The sequence below is a fragment of the Lycium barbarum genome, chromosome 7, assembly GCF_019175385.1.
Source record: "Lycium barbarum isolate Lr01 chromosome 7, ASM1917538v2, whole genome shotgun sequence".
In the NCBI taxonomy this organism is placed as follows: domain Eukaryota; kingdom Viridiplantae; phylum Streptophyta; class Magnoliopsida; order Solanales; family Solanaceae; genus Lycium; species Lycium barbarum.
The window spans coordinates 2313663-2340908 of record NC_083343.1 but is presented as its reverse complement, the minus strand read 5'-3'; the positions used below and the strand labels follow the sequence as shown (position 1 = coordinate 2340908).

At 35.4% G+C, this 27246-nt stretch overlaps 3 protein-coding genes across 9 annotated transcripts; 2 read left to right on the top strand and 1 right to left on the bottom strand.

Moving 5' to 3' along the window:
• Positions 1–108: 108 nt before the first annotated feature.
• LOC132602887 (uncharacterized) lies at positions 109–5291 on the top strand. Of its 6 annotated transcripts, none has more exons than XR_009567888.1 (8): positions 109–240; positions 325–636; positions 732–837; positions 921–1638; positions 1787–2010; positions 3324–3414; positions 4890–4952; positions 5064–5291. XR_009567888.1 is itself a non-coding variant. In XM_060315682.1 (5 exons), exons 1-4 carry the CDS (start codon positions 158–160, stop codon positions 1605–1607), a joined length of 1188 nt encoding a protein of 395 aa, XP_060171665.1. In that variant the 5' UTR covers positions 109–157; the 3' UTR covers positions 1608–1638; positions 1787–4680. The 6 variants fall into 6 exon arrangements, 1 of the variants encoding a protein (XP_060171665.1); XR_009567887.1 differs by having other exon boundaries at positions 5024–5291; XR_009567891.1 differs by lacking the exon at positions 3324–3414.
• A 3697-nt stretch (positions 5292–8988) lies between these two features.
• Positions 8989–21571, top strand: LOC132602886 (uncharacterized). 2 transcript variants are annotated; one of them, XM_060315680.1, is made up of 9 exons: positions 8989–9314; positions 10145–10424; positions 10511–10761; positions 10846–11058; positions 11148–11240; positions 11471–11572; positions 12266–12604; positions 15678–15736; positions 21319–21571. In XM_060315680.1, exons 3-9 carry the CDS (start codon positions 10531–10533, stop codon positions 21356–21358), a joined length of 1077 nt encoding a protein of 358 aa, XP_060171663.1. In that variant the 5' UTR covers positions 8989–9314; positions 10145–10424; positions 10511–10530; the 3' UTR covers positions 21359–21571. The 2 variants fall into 2 exon arrangements, with proteins under 2 accessions (XP_060171663.1, XP_060171664.1); XM_060315681.1 differs by lacking the exon at positions 15678–15736 and having other exon boundaries at positions 8990–9314; positions 10145–10761.
• Positions 21572–24932: 3361 nt separating this feature from the next.
• LOC132602049 (glycine-rich protein 5-like) lies at positions 24933–25621 on the bottom strand. Its single transcript, XM_060315071.1, has one exon. The coding sequence runs from the start codon at positions 25593–25595 to the stop codon at positions 25107–25109; it is 489 nt and encodes a 162-aa protein (XP_060171054.1). The 5' UTR covers positions 25596–25621; the 3' UTR covers positions 24933–25106.
• Positions 25622–27246: the final 1625 nt, after the last annotated feature.

The window sequence follows — 27246 nt, the reverse complement described above, 5'->3', positions numbered from 1 at the left end:
GGACAATGTCACTGCAGTTTTGGTAGAATTCTGCTCATTTTTCAGAGAACTTTCTAGCAAAAGCTTGAATCTTTCAGATCTTGATAAGCTCCAAGAGCGCATTGAGATTACACTTTGCCACCTAGAGATACTATTTCCTCCATCATTTTTTACAGTCATGGTTCACTTAACTGTCCATCTAGTACAAGAAGCAAAACTCGGAGGTCCAGTGCATTATCGGCATATGTATCCTGTGGAGAGGTAAATCATCGGCATTTCTAATGTAAATCCATATGTATTTTAGTCAATTTAAATAGTTTTTTTTATTGCCCATTATTTTTGTAGGGAATTAGGTCATTTTAAGTCCTTTGTACGGAATAAGGCACGATCAGAAGCTTCTATAGCAGAGGGTTACTTAGCTGAAGAAACTCTTACTTTTTGTTCTCGGTATATGGAGGATATTGAGACAAGGTTCAATAGACCGAGGCGTGTTTGTGATGACCCAAATGACATTGAGCCTTCTGGAACGTCCTCTATCTTCCCTCAATTAGGTAAACCTGCATCAGCTCCAGAAAATCTCCTTTTAACTCATATGCAGAAACTACATGCTCATCGATATGTGCTTCTGAATTGTGCAATAGTCATGCCATTTGTGGAGTGAGTAATTCTTACGAACTTTATATTCTTTGTCGTTGTAACATTTGAAACATGGTAGTCATGTTCCTTATAATTAATGTTCTTTTTCAATGTAGTGAATTTAGACAGTATATAAAGAGGAGTTCAAAAGGAAGAAAACCTTCACCTACAGATATTGAAAAAAGAGTTAATAAAGAGTTTGTTGATTGGTTCAAGAAGCGGGTAAGTAGGCAATCATTTATCATGGTTTATTATTCCTTTTGAATTGGGAAACCTGACTAAGACTAATTTTTTTTTTAATTTAGATTATGAATCCGGACACAATAGACACAATTTTTGCTGATCTAATATTTCTAGCACGAGGTCCATCAGTAAATGCAAGAAGATTTACTGCATATAACATCAATGGGTTTAAATTTCGAATCTTGGCTCGAGAAGAAGGTCTGAAAACACAGAATAGTGGAGTTTTTTTAACCTCTAACACATCATGTGTTGCAAGTAGTGTTGATGGGAATTTGAGGCAAGCTGACTTACCATATTATGGGAAGTTAGAAGACATAATTGAGATTAATTATTATGGTCGGTTCAGGGTTGTTCTTTTCAAATGTAAATGGGCAGACCCTACTCGAGATAGAGGGTATAAAAAGGATCGTTGGAATTTTAATTGTGTTAGTTTTGATAGATTGATTCATTCTGGTGAACGGGAAGAGCATGAGCCTTACATTGAAGCATCTCAAGCACAAATGGTGTTCTATGTGGATGATGTGGTCAATAAAGGGTGGAGTGTTGCTGTGCATATGAAACCAAGAGATTTGTATGAAATGGGAGAAGAAGTAGTGGAAGATGAAGTATATGAGAATGAACCATACCAAGAGCAAGATCTTGAACAATATTTTGGCCATGGTGATGAGTATATACAACTGGCTACAGACCATGTAATTGGTGAGGCGAATGTTGCTACTAACTTAAGAGTAGATGCCATGTCTGAATAGAAAACTTATTTATATGGTGCTTTATCAGAAGGTAACACTATTGCATAATTAAGTAGTGCTTATTTCATTTATTTTGCTGCAATTTTTTTCATCTTTTCCATGTTTATTCTTCTTCAACTTTTATTTCCTCATCTGCATTTATTTTTTTGTTTATTAATTTAAATGTAGTATGATGACAGATTGAGTTGGCAGCAGCGACAACAATGGGTGATCAAGAAAGCAAAAGGGAAATCCAAGAATGCACTACTAAGAGTGTTATAAGCTGAAAAAGTGCATGCTATATGGATTGAAAGGAACTCCAGAATCTTCAATAGAGTTGAGAGAAATGAAGAGAGCATAGGAGAAGTAGATAGTAATTATGGTGCGCCACTAGCCAATGGTTTCCATGTTGGTTGAAGGTGAGGTAGGTATTGAGATGCGCAGCATCTCTTATTTTATTCTTAACTTTGATGAAAATTATTTTTTATTAAATTCTGACTTGCTCTTAATGATAATGGTTTACCTTTGAGTACTCAGAGAACTGTTTAGAATGAATGTTATATTTAGGTTTCTGGAAATTTTTGATTTGTTTTTATTTATTTATGAATGGTGATTAATTCACTGTAGGCTATGATCTATTGTTGGTGATACAGAAATTAGTGGCTATTATCTTAAGTGTGTGACAACCAATTTTGGTAGGAAGGTCTAATTAGTCTAAAAGCTCAATAGGGATTTATCTTCTTGGTCGAGCTCGTCACACGAGGCTTGCCTAGTGTTGGTTATCTCTCCTGTGTCATTTGCGGGCTATCACACAGGAGTGAGATTTATCCTGTGGGCACCTGAAGGATAGCAGCTGCGGGTTCCCTTGTCATTAAAAAAAAGTATAAAATCTCAATCTAACACTTGTATTGCATTGTGATGAATGATAATACAATCTGCTAGTCCTGGGGTTCTCCCTGGGTTGTATAAGTTGGATTTACTTTTGATGTTATTTCTTAATTGTTTAAAGATTGAAATGGTCTAAGGTATGACGACCCCGTCCTCCCCCCTCAACGACCGAACTCCTAAGCTTAAGTTTTTGCGCCGTTTGTTCAAAGATTGTCAAATTTCTGATGATTTACTTTAAACTCGACATTGGAGAATGTATTAGATTTATCACAACAGTGGATTGTGATAAATAGTTCTGCAATACCCTATTTAAGAAAAACATTTAACTGAAACTCACCTGAAATAGAAGTGGAAGTATCAGTGGCTACAATTGGTATCTTTTCTTGGCACCACGACTTGTTATGATGCAAACGCTTATTAGTTAAAGACATTGCTATTAGCGTACACTTAATAAATGGCTTCTAATGTAGTGTTATTCTTTTATCCCTAAACGTGTGCCATTAGTGACTAAATTATTTCCATAATGAGTTGTTTCTCTATTCTAATTCTTTATGTAGTTTGATAGACACATGTCTAGACCTTCACTTTTGCCTTCTCTGCTAGCAGGAGCTACTAATGTAATTATGTTGGTTCTTTTCTTCTGGCCAAGTTTTTGGTTAATTTAACTTTTACTATATGGGTAAATTTGTTGTTCTTTCTCTATTGTCATGTTATTTAGGTAACTCGACTAGTTGGCTAACTTTGGTGTGCTGAATATCATTAATTTATAGAAACAATAGAACCACTGATATTGTATCGCTAACTCATTAACTGACCACTTTCTGCATTTCTCCTTGTGTGAATCTCTAGCCCGGAGTTGAAAAAAAAATCTCTTGGCTGCATATGTATTATTGATCTTTGAGGAAGCTTGTCTTACAAAAATATGAAGGATCTAGCAGCAGTAAGTTCCTGGGTTCTGAAAGATTTACCATTTCCTTTTGTGGTTCTGTAGAAATATTTTTGTTTGATTTCTCACAGGTTTTCTAATTCTCAAAGGGGCTTTATGAGATGTCATGAGTTACCTCCACTTCTACTGATATATTGGGAATATTTTCTTTTGTGATAGGAGATGAACTACATACTTTATACAATTGCAGTATTAAGTCATCTTTGATTAATTCATGGTACTGCTACTATCAAAAGATTTTACTTATGGTACTCCTCAAATTTTACCAATCTATGGTGTTTCTGATAATTTAGTGGCTATTTTAGTGATCAGCTTAACCTATTTCAAATGACTCAATTATTTTGTTTCCTCACTTTTTTCGCGTGCAATTTTTCCATGATAAAGAAATAGCCTAAAGTATCTAGTCCTTCAACTGTATTGGTGGAGTTCATTTAGAGCTAGAATTAGTATATGGATATTTTTCATAAAGTGACTAATTTCACTTTTCCAGTAGTCTATCTATACTTCCTTAGAGTTCGGTATAGTCCTTCTCTTATGTTTTTGTGCAAATTTTATGTTCTTGGCATAAGCACTAGTACCTGTTGAGAAAAGGGGATCTATTGACAGAGGTACATAAGATTGTTATATTGTGTTCTATTGTTTTTTCTCCTCAAACACTCTACAGCACAATGAAAATTAATCTGAATATATGTTCCTCATATGCAACTCGTGCACGATTAACGATAGATAAGAGATTGTGCTAATCAAAGCATGGGAAGAAAGTGAGATATCAAAAGCTGAAAATAAGTTTGTTCTGAAACTGCGCATTCTTGTACATGCTGAGGTGCTAGAACTGCTAGTAGAGTTGGTTGGTTTAACTTAGAAGGAAACTGATTGAACATTGAATTTGACATGCCTCAAATGACGATTTGTGGATTACAGTGTTATAAATTACTTGTCTTCAAGCCAATTTATCAACTATTTCTTGGAGTGAAATTATCAATTGTATGGTAGTTGTTTCACTTGGTTATGTCATTTGGACAGTCAATCACTGATGTTTTTCTGGGCTTTGCGATTTAGTTCTTGATGATAAGGATCAAGTGAAACTCGATTTCATTAATATATGTGTAAATGATATAAGGAAGTATGAATTGCCGATAAGATGATCTTGGCAGTTTATATAGATCATTACCATCATTTTCCTATTTATAATGTTGCAACTTTTGCACCACCATGGAGCATAAGTTGCAGATTATTAGTAAATTTTTTGCTGAATATTGTTAGCTATTCCAGAATCTGCTATTTGAGAGCTGCATGCACCTGCTTTGTTATGGTAGTTTATATGTTTAGTAATGAGTAGAATTTTAGACCCAAAATTACAGTTTTTAACCAAATTAGAGGAGATGTATTTGTCTCAGGAAATGTTATATTTGTGCATGAATTTCACTACAGTTGGTAATTTGAATATGTTTTTACCACTTTGTTGACAGTGCTCAGAAAAGAATGTCTGAAAAAAAAAAGCAAGCTTGGAGGCTGAGGTAAAGAGGACTGAGGTGAGAAGTCATTCTTCTCTTTTTGTGAGCTGATATTGCTTCGCTCATCAAACAATACTGGTTTTGTGCAGCACAACAGAAACTGATTTTTAATAGATCTTACATCGCAAGGTCAAAGGATTCTCAATTTAGATAAATGCAATGCCGGCGTTTCTTGCAAGAGCTTTAAAATGATGTTCATGCATTGCAAAAGGATTGACGATCAAGATTGGCAGTGAAAAGGTCGGATTTTAACACTAGTCTGCTGCTTGTGGTGTGAAAAACTTTTAGAAAAACTCGAGAATGCTACAGATGCTGGTTCTGTTTTTGCCTATTTTAATGGTCTGTTAGTTTGATATGTCAGATCTTCAACTTCTATTTCCTCATCTGCATTTATTTTTTTGTTTTTTGGTTTATTAATTTAAATGTAGTATGATGACAGATTGAGTTGGCAGCAGCGACAACAATGGGTGATCAAGAAAGCAAAAGGGAAATCCAAGAATGCACTACTAAGAATGTTATAAGCTAAAAAAGTGCATGCTATATGGATTGAAAGTAACTCCGGAATCTTCAATAGAGTTGAGAGAAATGAAGAGAGCATAGCAAGATCTTACATCACAAGCTCAAAGGATTTTCAATTTAGATAAATGCAATGCCGACGTTTCTTGCAAGAGCTTTAAAATGATGTTCATGCATTGCAAAAGGATTGACGATCAAGATTGGCAGTGGAAAGGTCGGATTTTAACACTAGTCTGCTGCTTGTGGCGTGAAAAACTTTTAGAAAAAATGGGGCGAGAATGCTACAGCTGCTGGTTCTGTTTTTGCCTATCTTAATAGTCTGTTAGTTTGATAGGTCAGATGTATGGTACAACTATAATTTTTCAAGTGAGAAGAATCTGTCGACAGCCTATGTACTGGCTCTGTTTCTACTCTGTTGTGGGCCGAAAAGGACGTACGTTGCAACTGGAATTAGCAAATGCAGATACTGCATTAGTTAAGGAGTCGTTCGCTGAATAGTATACGAGAAAGCAAGAGGAAGCAGCAGATGTTACAAGAAGCAAAGACAACTTTGTCTGTTACTTTTATTTTTGCAATTTTGCTGACATTGCATTGGCTAGGTTATTAGATTGTAAGGTTAATTTAGGATACACTATAAGCTCTAATTGATATTAGCTATAATTATTTTTGCAAGCTCATATTTTTCCCACATTGTACAGATAAGGTTGACTTTTATTAATAACAGAGGCCGATAGATACCTTGTCTAGTGATATAAATTCGTCAAGAAAATAAATAACAAAGGCCAAAGAATGTCTGACCTGAGAGATATTTTGGGAGAATTTTAGTGGTCATTTTAATTGTCGGTATATAAATATTGCTAAAACTCGAGGAATTAGCGACAAAAGTGGATATTTTTACCGACAGTCAAGTGAGTAATGCAATTAATTCGGAATAAGAGCGTGCGCAGAAAATACTGCAACCGCTCTCTATAGAGGTCAGGTGTGGGAAAGTTCTCATAATTATTCAGTTGCCTTTAAGCATAGATGACTTTCCCATTTTGCAATACACTACGAAGCCGCTTGAACCGGTCGACAAAGTTAACACTGTGTCGTAGTCAATCTTGACTTTAATTCTTGAAAACTCTTCTCACAAGCATCAGACCATAGGAAACTTTGCATAGAGTTCCCTATCCTTAAGTCTTTTAAATTGACGATAAACGATTCACTTGTAGTTGAATAAGTAAGTGTAGAAGTACAAACTCACAAATATTGACTATTGGATTAACATATTAAATGTACGGAAAGGGTCAAAAATACCCCTGAACTATTCGAAATAGACCATATATACCCTCCGTTTGCATTTGGTAGCATAAATACCCTCGCCGTCTATCCAAAGGACCACAAATACCCCTCGCGTTAACGGGCCTGTTGAAAAGCTGACGTGGCATGCCAACGTGTAAAAAGACTTCCATGTGGCCATCCACGGAAGATATATATGGTCTATTTCGAATAGTTTAGGGGTGTTTTTGACCCTTTTCCGTGCTTTCTTTATTATCATGTTTAAAAAATGTTTTACTTTTTTATTTAAAATAATTAAATCTTAAACTTATCATTCACTCCTAAATCTTGGTAAAATAATTTATACTCACACAAAAGTATATGAAATTTTTTATTACACATTTAATACGTAATGAAAATCTTTTTTTGTTTGTTATATTCTGCATTTAATCAAATATTTGAACTTTTGTCTTGTTTTCTCTTGAGCCGAGAGTCTTTCGGAAACAGCCTCCCTACATCCCAAGGTGCGGTAAGGTCTGCGTACACTTTACCCTCCCCAGACCCCACATTGTGGGATTTTCACTTGGTATGTTGTTGTTGTTATTGTTGTTGAATTAGAACAGAAAAGAAAGTTCAAGTGTTATTTCTGAAAAACTAAATTAAAGGAGGCCTTGATGTGCTTATTTCACTAAACATGTTTTTTCATCTTTACAACGAGTAATGAATCGCGTTAGATCCCGAGTTGATTGAATTTCTTAAATTAGGAAGGTAAAACCACCGACGCGGTGGGAGAGTCGGGAGTTGAAGATGATGGTGACTAATCGAGCTGAATCATATACCTCTTTTTAATTGATGTTAAACAATTCGCATACAGTCGAATACATATGAATAGTATACAAACTAAAAAATGTTGACTATTGCATTAACATTTATATCATATTAAAAGCTGATTTTACTTAGCACTTGAGCCTAATGATTGAATCTTACTTTCTAAATAACAAGTTACACAATCAATCGAGCTAAATGAATCGATCCAGCTCAATTAAGCTCGATCTTTGAACGAGCGGAGCCAAATCAAATTTGAATATGAAACTAGTCGAGCCGAATCATGCCTTTTTTTAAAACGAGTTGATTTGAGATGAGTTAGGGGTGAATGCAACTATATAGTTGGTGATTCATCTGAACTAGTACTAAAGATGTAGACAATAAATTTATGCGTAAGAATTTATTATAATTGCAACAAATAGTAGGTCTGAACTCGTAATTTAAAAAATGTAATTAGTATAATGCTAATTTTGATGGTTAAAATATAAATTCTAAGTTGGTGTCTAAATAGGCTAAAGTGTAATAGAGCCGAGCCGGCCCGAGCCAGGTCTAAATACTTTATGCCCGGGCCTAATCATATGTATTCCCATGGGCAATTCGCAGAATTGCCCTTCTTTTGGGGTGGTCTTTAAATTTTGCCCCTCATATTTGCGGTCTTTAAATTTTGCCCCTCATATTTGTGGTCTTTAAGTTTTGCCCTTAGCTTGGATACCTGAGGTTCTGGGTTCGAATTTCCGCTCAGGCATAAAATAAAAAAATAATTTTGCAAGGCAGGGCTGGAGGGAGTGTATGCCGGATCCGGCATAAAGTCCTTAAGGAAAAACTAAAGTTATGCCGGAGGGGGCATAACTTTTCCTCAAGGCATAGTTTAGTTATGCCTTATGAGACAAAACTTTTTCTTAAGGAACTATGCCTTATGGGGCAGATTTTTAATTAAGGCATAACCAAAAGTATGCCTCATAAGGCAGATGTTTTCCTTAAGGCAAACTTTTAGTTATGCCTTAAGGAAAAGTTCCGCCTTATGAGACATACTTTTAGTTATATTTATGGGGCACACTTTTAGTTAAGGCATAACTAAAAGTATGTCCCATAAGGCGGAACTTTTCCTTAAGGCTTAATTAAAAGTTTGTCTCAAGGCAAAGTCTGCCCCCTCCCGCATAACTTTAGTTTTTCCTTAAGGATTGTATGCCGTATCCGGCATACACTCCCCCCAGCCCTACCTTGCGAAATTATTTTTTTATTTTATGCCTGAGCGAGGGTTCGAACCCAGAACCTCAGGTATCCAAGCGAAGGGCAAAACTTAAAGAACACAAATATGAGGGGCAAAATTTAAAGACCCCCCAAAAGAAGGGCAATCCGTGCAAAAAAATGTATTCCCATAGGCAAACAAAAGTACCAAATTGGCTGGTACTAAACATCAATTTTTGAGCAAACTGTACCGATTTCTTTTCTTTTTCTAAATCATGTATGACCAAAATTCTTCTTTTTTTTTTCTTAATTCTTTTCATGGAGTAGTTAATTTCTAAATAAATTAACATTTTACATTCTCTGAAAGTTCTACCACACCTAGGCATCTACGACAGAGTCCAATATGGAGCCAACTGCTTCCCTCCATTATTTTTTATTTCCCTCCATAGTTCTTTTTTCGTTTCCCTCCTATTTTAGAAACCGTTTCTTTGTTGATTTGATATAAACCGTTCTGAAACTTACTTAGCCTTTTATTTATTGAAACTCCTGTCTTTCCAGAGCTGTTCATCTATGTTCAGAAATCAGGACAGTCAGGTTAGTTTTCATCTATGTTCTTTTAAGCTTTACCCAAATCGTGCAGCTATTTGATTCTTGGTGAATTCGATCTACGGTTTAAAAACTATCGTTAGATCTTTTTCAAAAACTAGTTTGTAGCGACCTATCCATTCTATTTTGTGCATTTTAATTTATGTCTTCTGTTAAATTTTGTTTTGTTAATTGGTTATTCATGTACTTCAGAAATATTCTCTTTGCATTTGTCGAGTAATCGTTGTGGTAAAAAGATTAGAGAATAATTTGCGACAACCGGGCAACGAGATGGGAGATAGTTAGCTTGTAAATAGGGCAATAAGAGTTTATATTTATACATAATAAAACTGGACTTCTCATGTGTTTTTTACTAAGAAGATTTTGAAGTTAACTAAGAGATACTATATATACTAATGAAGAGAATGCCAATTAGAGGTTAACGTTTTTAAGCATACAAGATGTATGCTTGTTTTCCTGATATAGAGATGCAGCAAAGTCATTTTGTTCCTTGAGATGCGACGCTATTTTTTGTTACTTTTTCTTTAGTTTAAAATTTTTTAATGTTAATATTATGCTTACTTTTGACTTGCTGATGTCGAGTCAGACCATCTTTTTTCTTCCCTATCCTTTCTTTTCCTTCCCTTCGTTTTATATACGACAATGCAAGTGACTCTTCTCATCTACTCCTTTCAATCAATAGGTGTCATGACTCTGACATAGAAATAACAATGCTTTTCCAGTCAAGTTTTACTATTCACTTTATAGCTCCATGTTTTCTCAGCGAGTGCTTCACCATATTTAATTCACCTATTTTTCATTTTTTTATGAATATGCAGCACCATGCCAAAGGTTAAACGTTTCCAGAATCCATTAAAGTCACCTCAAGGATCACATGATGCTCATGGAAGTTCTTCATCATCAACAACTCCAGCCCGTTCACATGCTATAGAGCCCTCAACATTGTTACAAGCCCCCCCCCACATGCTCCAGCAAATTCTTCACTAGCTGATGAAGCCCCACCACAACAAGAAGCTCCAACTCAGCCTTCTAATCCACGTGCAACAGTTGCACGCCTTGGACGGGCATCTACGCAATATTGGAGAGTAGAGGCAATAGGTATATGTCTTGTATATATGTTTACTTGACTTAATAAATATTTTACTTTTCCCGTTTTAGTTGAGTAACTTGTTTTCTTATTAAAGACTCAAACAACGTTACCAAGATGATAAATGTCAAGGCTAATGAGGTCAACAACCTGCCTACCGGGGAACGCATCATTGTGAACTTTGATTACTACGGTGCAGCATATGGGGAAGCGCAAGGATTGCTTGCTGGATATTGTGGATTATTGGCCATTGATGGCAATTTGTTTCCAATTAATTTTGACAGGTGGTCAGGGCCATCGGGTCTTCCTAAAAAATACATGGAAGACTGCTTTGAAACACTCCTAAAGGTGTTACACATATATTATTTATTTCTACTAGAATTTTATGCATGTTTACAACACTAACTTTGTTTATTTTTTTTCTATTTGAAGCCTCGATTCTTTTTTAGGACTACTGATGCCATTTCATACAGATATTGCAACTGTAGTTTAAATAAAAAGTGGGCTACACATAGACAAAGGTTGTGGGAAGAATTTTATGACCCAGCCAAGTGCAGAAATGAAATTTTAAGAAATGTGCCACTGGGTATATATAGAGATCAGTGGGCTGGATTTGTCGCTTATCGTCTAAAAGAAGAAACAATTGTAAGATTCTGATTATCTCAATAGGTTTTGTTGACATTGTGATTAAATATTAGACTAACTTCTTAAGTTGTACTCATTTATGTTAATAGGAGCTTTGTCGAAGAAATAAAGAAATTCGACGCAAGCAAAAAATTCCTCACACCGGCGGTTCAAAAGCTAACTCGAGAAGACGACATGAGCTGGTATTCATATTAACTTAATAGCGTTCTTCTTTTTCTAGAATTCAAGTGCTTTGTTAAATATACTTAATATTGAATTTCTATAAAGCTGCCATATATACAAAGTGTGGGAAAATAAAACTAGTATAACTCTTTCTTAGTTGTTGGAACCTGGAAAAAAACATAATAGTGTTTCTTCTTTTTATCTAATTCAAGTATTTTGTTATAATGTACTTAATTTAACTCCTTCTTAGTTGTTGGAAACTGGACAAAATCCTAGTCGAGGAAAAATGTTTATCGAAACTCATAAGAGAAAGGATGGTTCATTTGTCAATGACGAGGCAAGGACTATAGTGGTAAGTTCATCTTCAAGTTCATTTCCAATTATATTTTTCAAGTTTAAATTCGAATACCATGTTTTCTAACTCATATTGTCCAAACTCTTACAAGTTACGAAATCATATTTCTCATTCCTTTATTGAAATGGTAGGAAGCATAACATTTTCTCACTTGTCATGGTTACTTTATCTTTAATTGAGACTCCTTGCAAATTGACTGTTTAAATGCAAATTAAGTATTATGCAAATGAAGGCTTTTGGTACTCGTAGTTTAGATGATGTTTACTCTTTGAAAGAGCTGGAGTAGTTATCTGCTACACTAATGTTGTCAGTGCCACGCACCATGCTAACGTCTTTACAGAATAACTTTTGCATTGTTTAAAGTATCACAACATGAAAGTAAAGCGACACACTTTTTTTTTACGATTCTCCCTCTAGCTCTGTTACTCATTGAATCTATCTATCTTGTCTCTGATTAATGAGTTGTGGATGACATCAAGAACACGGTGACTGATTTTACAGAATTTAGTGATGAGGTTAACATGGGTGCTTTCATAAAATGGTAACCTTTACTAATTACCATAAAACTGTTGAATGTCAATTAATTTCAAGCATAAATTTTATGACTAGCGAGCTTGTAGGTGAATCAATAAAATGCAGAGGTATATATATGATTTAATACATACTAATTGATAATTTGTCTGCTTGTAGGAACAAATTCAACTTAATCAAGGCAGTGAGTCTGAAATTTCTGCAAATGATATTATCGGCAAGGTGTTAGGGGCAGAGCACTCTGGGAGGGTACGATGTATGGGTATGGGAGAAACTCCTTCAAATACATTCAATAATTTCAAGCGACGACTTAATGGTCTGAACACTTCTACATCTAGCTTTGATTCGTCATCTGCAACTTCTACCTACTTGCATCAAAAGGTCGCGCGTTTGGAGTCCCAATTAGAAGGAATGTTGACTGCACTGAAGGATTACATGATATCAAAGGAAGGAGGGGTTCCTGAAGAATTTGTTGATCTGTTTGCTCCTCAACCACAGGTAAGAACTTCTGGAATTTCTGATTTGTGTTATATGTTTCCTCCGTTATCTTTCCATCTGGTTTGGTTAAATTATTGAAAAATAATAAACATCTTAAACCGCCTATGTTATTTGATTTTGTCTAGTGTAAATGTGTTTCAGTTAAGGCTTATAAGCTTTATTTGGATTGCATTTTTAGTATCAATTTGTGTTAATCTTAATTTATAGATTACAAATCGTGTTAAATTTCGTTTAGTTTCGTTTTAAACTTAAATGGGAAGAATCAGCTTTTACCCATTTCCATAAGCTCATATGTCTGGGCTATTGAGACTGAATAGTGACTACTTATGTATGTCTAATTCTCTTATCGTAAGTGTATTTCTGGTGTGATGAGAAGTCTTTTTTGGTCTTTGTGAAACCATGTATAGAAACGATTTGTATTACTTAATAATATTTTCATAAAAAATAATGTTTCTGTATGAAATTATTAGATATGTTGACCACTTTAATTTCTAGATATTGCCTCAAAGAAGGAAATTCATCAGTACAGTAGCTTCTTAAAGTTCTTTTGGTCGAAGGATCCACATCTTATTAAAACACCACAACAAAATTACAACTTCAATCCTAAAACTGAAGAAAAAGAAACTTTCTCCACTGCCTGCTCACTGCTCCTACTCATTCCTCCTCTATATATCTCATCTCTTTAATATGTCTTCTATCCATGTCATGTCTTGACACTTTGGCTTCCTACCTAGATACTTCAAAATTCTATGCTTGCTTTCCGTCATTGTATGTTTGCTTCTCACATGCGGTCTTGGTACCTTTTTGTCCCAAAGAGCTTCGTTTTTTTCGTTCCATACATGGTAAATCAGTGCTGCTACCACTGCCCATAGAAAAGCTCTACTAATTCGACCCTTAGCTCTTCTTGCCATTCTATTCCACAGCCCTTGAAGCTCGAAGTTCTGAATCTGCAATTGTAACCAGTGCAGTACCTCTTTTGGGCAAGCCTGAGAGTATACACACTCAAAGGAAAAATGTTCCAGTGACTCTTTTGCATTGTCATATAGGATGTATTTATCATCTTGGCATATGGCCATTTTCCCTAACCTGTCTCCTGTTTTATAGTCTATTGTGCATTGCTAGCCAACAGATAAAACTGTGCCTTGGGACATTGGTTTTGTTCCATACCCCCTCTGCAGTTCGGCCATTGTGTTCCAGCACAATTCCTCCCATTGATATCCATTGTTAATAGTGTAGTTCCATGAGCTAGTAAGCCACCCATTCTGCACATACCCTGCTGCATATTTATCCCCAGCTTCACATGGCTTCTTCTAGTACCAACAACACTATCATGAATAAAACGATAAACTGATGAGGAGTAGACAAACGTATTACACCAAATATAAAAGTCAAGTAAATCTCCTCTATAAACAATAAAAAGAAACCTCTCTTTTAATTGTTTATTGAAGTGATAAATCTTTGTGTGTGTAGCTTACAAGTATATGATGAATTATAGGAGAATGAGCTATATTGTAACACCTTGTACCTTTAACCTAAGCTTTGACCATGATCCTAGACTTAGAAGACCAGATAAAGAATGTGGCAATTGGAATTTCCTCTTCAGTTGTAAGATGGTGGTTTACGCCCATGAACAGTGATTGTATTTCAGTATACGGCCCATATTTCAAGTCGTAAACTGGTACCAAAGATTTCTGAGCATTCTGGAATTTGACATTTGGAGGCTACATTGTTAAAACGGACCGTATTTCGAAATATGGCCCATATTTCAAAATATATTTGGAATTTGGGAAAACTTCCTTGATGAAAGTTGTAGAGCTTTGAAATACCTTTCCAACGGTATATTATGGGGGTCAAACGGACATCTGTGCAAAGAGTTATGGCAATTTCACTGAAGAGACGCAGTGTAGTCCATACGGAATACGGACCGTATTTCAAAATACGGTCCGTCTTTCAAAATACGGCCAGTATTTAACTGGGCGTAAAAGAATATATTCATCCATATCAGTTCAAATCATTATTTTTCATTCCTTCAAGCCCTAGAACGACCTCCTACCCTCTCCCATCATCAAGAACACCAAGGTAAGCCTACTCTAATTATTTCAAGTCAATTCTAATACATACCCTTGTAATCTAAACAAGAAATCATCATTCCTAAACTAGGGTTTTCAAGAAAACCCATCTCGAGGTTCAAGAACTCAAGATTTTGGAAATCTTCTTCAAAGTTAAAGTATTTAATTCAAGTTTGGAGCATTACCAGGTATGTAGAGTTACTATCTACGTGTGGGAACATCATTGTTCTTCCCCACGCCTCATAATTCATAAATTATGATTCTTTACGAAAACTAGGGTTTCTATGTCATGCTCATGATAACCCTAGGTCCATGTTCATGATTATATTATGTATGAATTGTTATAATTCCATCATTGAGTTCTTAATATTTCTTTATGATTATTAAGAATCTGTCTGTAATCTATGAAAAAACCCATATATCCCATTCCATGGGTTCACACATGCTAGTTTATGATATATTATGCTATTTTCAAGAAAATACTATACATGTTTTACAAGTTCATGCAAGCAAGCTATAATTCATGATATCCATGTACAAGCAAGTTATATTCATGAAAACCATGGGCAGCAAGTGCCACTTATTTTACATGTTCATGTTTTGGGAGTTGCTTTAATTACCGAGGAAGGCTTCAGATAGCCTGAAACTACGTAGCCACCGTAGGATGAGGATCGCTCCACCCATGTCTCGGACGATCTCTCATAATGACTGGATCCTTTCATAATATTATTAAACCTCATGTCCCTGGCAAGGTATGAGTGTTCTGCTGGTAGGACGCAAGTACCAGACCATGTTATCGGTTATATTTACCGCTCTCCCTACTCACGATACTTTACGCATGATATATATGTATATGTACTCATGTTCATGATCATGTTTTCAGCTTCAGTTCTTATCATGTTATTCCATGTCCCATGCTATTTCTTCAGTTGCTTTACATACCAATACACTCAATGTGCTGACGTCCCCTTTTATTGCCCGGGGGCCTGCATTTCACGATGCAGGTACTGATTTATAGGACGACGCATCTGCTCAGTAGGATAGCATTTGTATCAGCTTATTGGTAAGCCCCATCTCATACGGGGTTTAGTCAACTCTTTATTTAATGATTAGCTATGCATCTAAGGTATGCTGGGGGGCCTTGTCCCAACGAGTATGTTTTCCATGTTCAGACTTATGTTAGAGGTTTCATAGACTAAACAAGTCAGTTATGTTATGTTAGACTTTCGGAGTCGTATAGCCATTTTGGCTCATTCATGTTATTTCAGCACTCATGTTTAAACAAGTATTATGACTTATTGCGTTTTATAAAGGCTCATCATGCATTCACGTTATATTCCGCTCATGTTATGCCTCGTGATAATTTAACAAGCCATGTGGTTCGCTCGGTCACGTGCAGTAAGGCACCGAGTGCCGTGTTTCGCCCAGTCCATGGTTCGGGGCGTGACAAAGCTTGGTATCAGAGCCCTAGGTTCAAGTGTCTTAGGGAGTCTATGAAACCGTGTCCAGTGGGGTCACTTTTATATGTGTGTGGCGCCCACACATATAAACAGTTGACCACCAAGACATTTAAGATTGTCTCACTTCTTTCAACTCTAGATCGTGCAATAGAGCTATGTTCTCAGAAATCACTAGGACTCGTGTGTTGTTTTCCATTTTACCGAATACACCACGACTCAATGGATGAGAAAGATATAAATCTAATCATTATCGATGTGTTTCTTTCAGATGGAGTCATCACGAATTATTCTAATTCGTGCCATGAAGCTTAGAGCAGTAAGTAACATTCTTTTTTCCATCGAATTCTGAACGTATCAAATGTGTAAGCGGCAAGAAGGAAATTCGAGACCCAAGACTTTCCAAATAGTGCATGGTGTGTTTATCAGGTGTTAGTACCATTTGAAAGACAAATTTCGGTATGGTAGCACACGTAGGTTATATACCCTATATGGTAAGCTATACTTTAAGGGTGATGGTTCATATTTAAGACCCCACGAGGTAGCATGTTACGAAGTTAACCGCAGCAGGCACAAATTTTCCACGGTAGTTTTGAGCAGGGAAATAGCCTAAGAGCCAACCACTTGTAATACTAGAAAGTCTCGACTTTTTCAAGGATATATATATTTTTGCCATATGATCTATGCACATTACTAGGAAGGGACTGATGCGATAAGAAAACCATGAGCAGACAATATTGAATTTTTTTTAGTATTAGTTTCAAATTATTTCAGCTTATTCAGATTAGACCTAGAGAGTATGACGTTAGTAAGTTCCTATAAGAAGCAGATATTACTATGAGATAAAAGATATGACAATTCTCTCTAAGGTTATGTGATTAAGTATTTATCCCTGATGTGTATAGTATGATATAATTTTGAAAGTGTATAGGGAGTTTGGGGTTAGTTTTTCCAATTCCTTGTTTGAGACAGATGAAATTTCCCTAAGTGCGATCCATGTCTATAGTTCAGAAAGATAGTATACAACCCCAGAATAGACTCAGATAAGGAAGAAAAGTTAGAAATAACCTTATGCTTCACTTTAGTACTCAGAGAAGAATTAGAGAATATGATGCTTGCAAGTGGTTAACAGAAGCATAGGGAGTGAGTTTGAATAGATACAGTGAATTAGAAATTTTCAGCAGAGTTAGTAGAAGTACGATTTGAGTTACTTAGTCAAGTTAGCACTACTAAGTGGATAACTATATGAATACACCGAAGGCGTATTAGAACCCAAAGGGTTTAAGTTAAATTTGAGGTATAGATGAGGTATAGAAATTGGTGAAAGAAGAAAACCATCAAGCTACAAAAGAAGAGCCTTTAAGGGTTATCAGAAAAGAGTTTTCCTCAAGACTGACAAAGCTAGTATGCCAGTTATGTACATTAGAAACCCGTTCATTTAAGAAATCCAGTTTTCCTAGTAAGTAAGACTTGCTTGAAGTAAGCCGAAGAAATGAGTCATCATTATGTTAGAGGAAATTAGCAGAACCACTAGATGACCACTTATCGCTAACTCAAGGGATCCACACGCTTTAAACGTCAACTTTTGAACTAAGGGGAAATCGTGCGATAAGGTGTCGATATAAACTATGTGTTTTGTAAGTTGATAGGTGTTAAGGAGATTATGTCAGAGGGTCATAGTTTCATATAGCCAAGATAAGGTGCATAGAATGTGATTTTTGTCATGCTGTTGAGATCAGTACCAGGTAATTATGTTATAAGATAAAGTTCTAGATCGAATAGCGGGTTTTAAGGGTATAACGGTTCCAATTCCAAAGTAATTCATGTACTATGTGGTACTAATGCCCAGACGTACTCTACTCATGCCTTTCATACCCATATCATGCCCATGTTAGAGCTTTACACTCCACATTTAAGATACAAGAATTAAGACTTCATACGATAATAAGCTATGCAAGGGAATGCCCTTTCATGTTTCGCACATCAGGTGTGCTCATGTCAAAAAAAAAATCGCATTCAGGTCTCACGTATCTATCATGCTTTTATACTCATGTTCATGTTCTAGCATCTAAGTGCTTTTCAAATCTAATGATGATCTTGACTCCTATGATTGTGTTCTCTATGTTACCACATACTCGTGCCCCAATCCATTTCATTATGCATCCCACTTATAGCGGTATCGTAACAATGATGTTGTTAGATAATAATGAAGGTGAACCAAGATGGATGTCCTACCCATGATTCTATGTAATTCATGCTTATGTTTCTTTGGATAATGTTTCAAACCATCTCAAAGGATGCCCTTATCTTTTCCGAAGTACCGATTCCATTTTTATGTTCAAAGTGACTTTCTACCTATGTCTTAGATGCTCGAGGAACGAATTATTCATGCCTATAATCTATTTTTTCATGAGCCTTATTTATAACAAGGGCAATTACTCACGGTGATAAGAGTAAGCTATGTTGAATCATGTCCCGTCATTTTAGTATATCTAAGTTCTAAGGGTAATACTTTATCCATGCCTTACGTCTATGAGTACCCAAGAGTGAGCCTACAATTGTACTCCACGCAAATCACGCTTATGTCTTATTAATAGCTCAATACTCATGAAATTAGGTCCAGACACCACGATATGCATCGATGATGTACTCATGTAAATGTCAGGTTGCTCATGGTCCCATGCCCCATGTCATGCTATTCACGTTTCATGCCATATGAATCACGTTCCCATGTACGCATGTTTCATGTTACGTCCTCCATGTACAATGCACCATGTCATGTCTGTTCTCTAAAGCAAAGTATCTCATGTGAATAGTACTAATAATTTCTTTTCTCTCAGTCCTCTATAATTCGCTCACGAGAATCAGCAAGATGAGCTAAGGTATTCATAATCATGATTAACAGCTAACAAGATAATAAGAAGTAAGGTACATTCCTATATTCAAATAGATATCTTTTCATGTACCCTGTGGTACTTATCTCAAGAGTATTCTACTCAGATTCGACGTATTCATGTCATGCCTATGCTAGACATTTATGAATACCTATGTTAGGATCATATTCTTGTTATACGACTCAAGTCTATCGCATTCACATCGAGTTGCGTTTATATTTAAAGCCTAAGTCATACTCTTATCTCATATTACCATGGCGACATACGAACGTCTATGATCAAGTCTCTAAGTATCCAAATCCTACCCGCGCTTAGTATTCAATCCTCATGTTGTAACAATTATGTTTTCGACATTCAGATCCCATGTTACGATATCCATGTGTACACGTATTTGTATCTCATGATAGTTTAGCACTCATGTATCCATGTCATCCAGTCTTCATGCATTTATGTCCCACGTCATGTGTCTCACGCCCAGGTAATCATGTCATGTTCGTGCCTATTCCAGTACTCATGTCATTCGTGCATATGGTTTTTCTTCCAAACCTCGTGTATAGTAATCATGTAATCATTCAGCCAATATCCATGTGTTCAAGCCAGCTCAGTATTTATGTTAGCTACATTCAAGATTCAGTAATCACGTTATGTCACATCATGCTTATTAAGATACCCTGTGAGTTCTGTGTTGGTACTTTAGTTAGCTGGCAGGCGTTTGAGAAATGTCGTGAGGGTCCAAATTATGAAGGAAATCCTACCATAAATTTTGTAGATTCCAGAGTTAGTAGCGATTCTTAACCACTAGTCATAAATCGAGGACAACTATTTCATGATTCTCATTCATGTAGGTGCTACTCAGTTTCATGTTCCCCATGTACATGTTTCCATGTAATCACGTATTCAGTTCTCATGATCCATGACCATGTTCCCACGTAACCATGTCAGACTCTTATGTTTTATGTCATGTTTCTTTCATGTTCACGTATTCAAGCCATGTCCAGCCATATTCTTAACCATGACCCATCATTCGAGGACGAATGATCCCAAGGGGGAGATATTGTAACACATTGTACCTTTAACCTAAGCTTTGACCATGATCCCAGACTTAGAAGACCAGATAAAGAATGTGGCAATTGGAATTTCCTCTTCAGTTGTAAGATGGTGGTTTACGCCCATGAACAGTGATCGTATTTCAGTATACGGCCCATATTTCAAGTCGTAAACTGGTAACAAAGATTTCTGAGCATTCTGGAATTTGACATTTGGAGGCTACATTGTTAAAACGGACCGTATTTCGAAATATGGCCCATATTTCAAAATATATTTGGAATTTGGGAAAACTTCCTTGATGAAAGTTGTAGAGCTTTGAAATACCTTTCCAACGGTATATTATGGGGGTCAAACGGACATCTGTGCAAAGAGTTATGGCAATTTCACTGAAGAGACGCAGTGTAGTCCATACGGAATACGGACCGTATTTCAAAATACGGTCCGTATTTCAAAATACGGTCCGTCTTTCAAAATACGGCCAGTATTTAACTGGGCGTAAAATTCAATTTTCCAGAACAGAATATATTCATCCATATCAGTTCAAATCATTATTTTTCATTCCTTTGGGAGAACAAAAGGCCTGAGGTCACGGGTTCGAAGCTCTGTAGGGCGCAGCGAACTGTTGTGATTTCACTGCTACAATACCTGAGTATGTCATGTCATGTCAAGTCATGTTCATGGGGTCCAGATACCCAGGGGGTTCACAGTTGCATGCATGGGTTACACCTGCTGTGGGTCCTCACAAAAAAGGCGACTTTTTGTCGAGGATCCGACCCCCTTGCGAGCCGGGTTGCCCTCTCATATCATGACATGCATACATACATGACCCACAGAAGGTGTTACCCATACATGCAACTGTGAGGACTACTGAGTAATTGTGGCAGTGAAATCACAGACAATTCGAGATAGCACGCTGCAGCGCCTCGAACCCGTGACCTCAGGCCCTTTGTCCCCCTGATGGAGCGCCTCTTACCAATATAGATAACTGCAGCATTGAAAAAAGCTTAGAGACATATTCATCTTTCAGACCTAACAATCCTTTTCACCCTTTTTTTTTAAACTTGTTTACTTTTTATGTTATCCTTGAGGGTTGTTCAAAAGTATTGTATTTACTAGAAATCTGAGTTGCTTTTCTCCCCCTAATGCTCCATTTAACATGATTTAGTCAATGTATTGCGTATTGATATCTAATTAGTTAGACATTAACTTTTAGATTTCTCATCGAGTATGTTTTTTTATTATTTCAGCCTAGCGATGATGCCGGGAGTGAACCTACTTCGCCGGTGAATATAAGAGCATCATCGGGTGACATCAATGGAAATGATCAAGCAAATACTTAGAATTTTATCTATTTCAGTATGACACAACTTTTGCTTCTATGAATTTAACGTAGTAGTGTTTAGCAGACATTAGTTTATATTACTTCAGCTTGTTCTGTAGTACTTGAATTTGTGACTTTTGTTGTTATGGATCTTTTTATGAAATATGATTTATGTTATATATTATTTAGTAAACTATTTATTTAATATGCATATTATATACAAGCTTGATTTTATTTATTCATGCTATAAACATTTTTAATTTGAAGAACGTACACATTCCAATAATCAAAACGGTAATTGAAATTTTATAAATGAATGAAATTATATTGTGGCGATTGTAGACCCCAACATATTAAAATGTTTTTAAATATAAAGTTTATATTGTGGCGGTTATACACTGCTACTAATTATTAAAAAAAAAAATCAGATCATTTTGTGACAGTTACAAAACCCCATAAATTAAATATCTTGGAGTATTAAAATAATATTGTGGAGGTCCTGGACCATCCTTAATTAACTTTAAAACCCCTGCTAATTACAATTTCAATTTGCAGAGGTCGTCGTGGGGGTTCTTTAAAACCGCCACAAAAAGCATCGTGGCGACCGTAACTTTGACGTTTCTTAAAACCTCCACAATTCCATTTGCGGAGGTCGAAAACCGCCACAAAACCTAAAAAAACCCTCCACAAATTAGGTGTTTTCTTGTAGTGACATAGTTCCTCATCTTCACAGCCTCTCCTTTTTTCTGCCCACTTCACCGAAAAACCCCACTTCACCCTCTCCATAATGCGGACGGAATTCTAGGTAGCGGACTAGTCACTTGATCTTCGCTTATAATTTATCATTTCTGCACCACAAGATAACGCACATAAGGTGAATGTCATGTGCGTTAAACAAATGCGTTACATCAAACTGGTTGTTGATACTGTGTTTCTGATATAAAGATTGTATACATTTTTATCAATTATAATGTCTTCACAATATGTATATCCGGAAGTTTGTCTATATCAAATTCACAGAATGTATACACGGTGCTTCACAATTACCAGAATGTATACATGATACTCTTCTTCTCTGTCTAATTCCCAGAATGCATACATGGTACTTCACATTATATATCAGAATGTATACATGTTACTTCTCAATATATGTCAGAATGTATACATGATACTTCATAGTATACATCGGTATGTATACATGGTACTTCACAATATACACATCAGAATGTATACATGGTACTTCACAATACATATCAGAATGTATACATGGTACTATTCTTCTCTATCAAATTCCCAGAATGTATACATGGTACTTCACATTATGTATCAGAATGTATACATGTTACTTCTCAATATATGTCACAATCTATACATGATACTTCATAGTATGCATCAGTATGTATACATGGTACTTCACAATATACATATCAGAATGTAAACATAGTACTTCACAAAATATATATATACTTCACAATATATACTTCACATTATATACCAGAATGTATACATGGTACTTTAATTCTGGATCGAATTCTCATAATGTATACATGATACTTCATAATATATCATGATAGATTTTCTATTTTAATCGGAGAAATTTAAGAAGATGGAAGAAAAGAGAGTGAAAAAATGGATGAGATATACACAGTAATGGAGAGATGGAAGAAATAAGAGAGAAACATTGAAGAGATTTCTTTACTGGAATTTTTTATTTGTTAGGTTCCTGGATCCCTAATTTTTGGGGATGTCACGTAACAAAATAAAGGGAAAAAATTGTATCCCTAATTTTAAGGATGATTAACTTGAAATAAGGAAAAAGAAAGATATGCTCCCCTATTTTTGCTCAGGCCTACCAATTATTTTAGGCCTAATTTTTGTTAAATACTTTTGGGTTAAAAAAATGCCAATCTTATCTAGAACTTGTATCTATGTGTCAATTTCCCAATAATGCCTCTGTGTTGGTACACCGTGCCAAATATTTTGGGCCTAGTTCATTTCACAGTTTGCAGGCTTTGAGCTCTGCAGAATTTGGGCTGTATGGGTATTAAACTGGGTCATTTGCACTTTAGTCCCTCTTATCTGTTGGTCTTTAATTTTGTGTCCTCAAGGCAAACAATTTTTCGTGGGGCATAAGTTTATATTTTCGTATCATAATATCCATAAATTGTTTCCCGCGCATTTAAAGAACTTATGAGGGCATAAGTTTGATTTCTAAGGCCAAAAATTAAAGACCAACCCATTTGAAGGACAAGAATTTAAAACTAGCCCATATGAAGGACAAATCGTGCAATTTCTTCGTTTCAAATCCAATTTTACATGAGAATTTTTTTTCTCAAATGGTTGATTTACTCCAATGTCTCCTTTTTAGGACATCACTTAAATTTTGTCCCTATTTTTAAAAGTTGTGCAAATATAGCTGTTGAACTAACAAAACATTAAACTATCGTCTAATGTCTACAAAATTTTAGATTGTTTTCTAACGTTCTCTCATAAGATTTTCAATATGTTCAAAGGGAATCTGAGACTGTTGTCCAAAAGGTTCATAAATTGCAAGAGAAATAAAAAGAGGATCACTTACTAAACAATTGTATTAAAAAGGGACAACCTACAATTTTTTTTTTTTGTTGTTGTTGTTGTTCTGTTATCAATACTCCCATCAATTTCTTAATTTCTTTTTCCTTCTATGGATGATTATGAGCAGTATAAATTGACAATGAAAAGAATTCCATTCTCCAAATAACATTTAATTTGAATACGATATCTAATGAATAGAAAAAATAATTGATGGCAATCATACTGAATTACTAACACTAATAAATTAGACCCTTTGAGCCGTAGTATTCTCATATCTTTTTTGGTAATCATTGGTAATTATGTAATAAAAGATTCTCACACTTAATGCCCGCTCACACAATATTTGGTTGAAATTGAAGGAAAAAAATGAATATTTGAAGTTGATGTTGTAAAAACGTATTAGAAAGTTGAAATTGTGTTTAGAAACGAATTTCACTTAAAAGAGCGTTACTAGTGAAAATTATTACTATTTACTTGAAAATTTGCGAGACTATATTATTTAAGGATTTGATACATAAAAAAAAACATATTTCATTTAATTTAGCCCTTTCATGCTTACTATAATTAGTTATTTCGATTTTCTGTTAGCGGTTTTAACTATAACATCAGCTCTATTTATTGGTCTGAGCAAGATACGACTTAAAGTGGGTTGCCCTCTTTTTGGTTTCGACCAAACACTTTTTCTCACCGGTCGAGCTTTCTACAAAAAAGCGATGCAAGAACGTATTCATTTATCTAAGTTTCTTCCTGTGCATTAGCTCCGTCCATCGTAGATGATTCAGCCACGCCCGATGCTACGAAATGATTGAGAACTACAATGGAGTACGTACCCAAATATAATTATCACTTTGCTTTGCTCCCTCCCTTTATAGCTAACACTTGTACTAAATATTATACCATAGAAAACCCGCGTGATATATACAATATGTAGAAATTAACACATCATTAACATAATAAACTGAAGAATACATAAAACATAAACCAAACTTTCATTTAAACCTTAAAACCCAAATGACAATGATCAAACACGTAGTACAAGGTACATACATAATTAAAGACTACACCATAATATTTATTACTTTCTCATAATTTGAAGTGGTGAATTCTCTTACTAGTGAAAATTGACATGCATGTATGAATTTAGTTGCCACCATTTCCTCCACCATACCCTCCGCCGTATCCACCTCCGTATCCACTACCACCGGACCCACCTCGATTTCTAGATCCAGAACCGGCTCTTGATCCAGCATATGACCCAGCAGATGAACCTGCCTCTGAACCACCACCTCCTCCTCCAGACGAGGATGAGCTAGAACTAGAACTCGAGCTTGAACTTGATCCCGAACCTGAGCCAGCTCCTGCTCCGGCACCCGAACCACTTCCACCACCTAACCCCAACCCAATCCCAAGACCAACACCAACTCCTACCCCACCCAAATCCAACCCTAAATCCATCCTTGCCACCCTACTTTCAGACATCACAACAAGGCTTGAAAAAACAAGCAAAACAAGAAGGGACAAAGCCTTAAACATACCCATACTTGAAAAATAGGACCAAAATAGCAAAGCCAATGTTTGTGTACTATTTTTAGCTGGTTGTGGTAGGATGTTTTTGTTGCTGTAACACATAAGAAATCTTGGGGGCTATTTATAGTTGTAGTGGAGACATTTTAATTAATTAGTTATTGTGCTAGGTATACTAGTGATGAAATACTATGTTGAAATTTTATAAAATTGGAACCAAAATTTGTGGATGAGAATGATAAGCATGCAATACAAAAAGCTTATTGTAGTGCTGGTGTGATGGTGTATACTATGATGAGATTGTGCCAACCCACAATTCCAATATGGTAGTGGAGGTATTATTTCTAATTGAATGTAACAAAATACATAGGGTCGGATATACCTTGTTCCAGGCAGTGTCACGAAACATTGCTTCAATATTTTTTTATTAGATATGTATATATAGATAATAAGAACAATATAACTATGGGCTAAAGATTATTTAAAATGATACTGCTTGTCATTATAGTAAATTATTGTTAGTTCGTTTCTTCAAAGGTTGACACCGTTCACGAATTTTTTTCCATACGCTATAAAAAAGTATATCCAAATTAAAGTGGAGATATGATTAATACAGAAGAAATATGCCACTAGGAGAATTGATTAGTAAAATGGTTTAGAAGGAAAATTTTAAATGCATGTTGTTTGATTGGAATGATGAGAACTATAACAAAATGGGAGTCACGAAATTAGAGTTGTAGATCTAGGACTTAGGTGTGAAAATAAAAAAGGATCCTTTTATTTGCTATCATGTTATTTTTACTTATTATAATAGATAACATGTCTTGTTTTGAAAATTATAAACTTAATAGTTCAAGGAGACTTACATGTAGATATCCTTTGGACAACGATTAATTTACCGACATAAATAGTTATTTCCGGCAGAGTTGATTCCATCGTTTTTTTTAAATTAGAAATCCTTAACTACCAACAGTGTTCTGTCGTTTTCTTCCCCTCAGCAAAACATATTTTTTCAATAATGATATAAAAATGCTTTTACACTAACGATACTTATAAATTAAACCTTTATGATATTATGTAATGAAATACTTGTAGTATATACAGAATGGAAAATAAAATATAATGTGCCACGAGGAGAATTGATCAGCAAAATTTTTTAGAAGGGAATTTAAAATTCATATTTATTGTTGAATGGAATGATGAGAAAGATCACAATAATGGAGAAATAATACATATGAAAGTTCTAGATGTAGGACTCATATAATTAACTAGTTGTGAAAATAAGGACGGGTTGAGTCTTGTGCTGCTTCAATTATTTAGTGGCTCCAGTTAGTGCACAAGTCAAATGATATAATATAATATATGGTCATATAAGGTCATTTGTTATTGAATGAATGGATTTTCACTATTTTAGATCCAGATTGAAATGAAACAATCAGTATCAGAAATTGACAAGGGATGCATGTTGGTTATAGCTGTAATGGAGTATACGCGTACTTCTGTTAGAGACTCATTCAAAATTTACATTTAATAAGTTAACATTTAAGATTAATTTTAACATTAACCTATTGTTATTTTTAGATTATAAATTTATAATCTAATATTTGATGAAATAGCTGTTGTTTTTCACATACATAAATATACACTATTGTATAACTGATACTGAATTCAATTGAATTGATAGATGCTATGCTCCATGTCTCTCTCTACAGTATACACAATGGCAAAATCCGAATTAGTTGGGGTCGCAATGTGA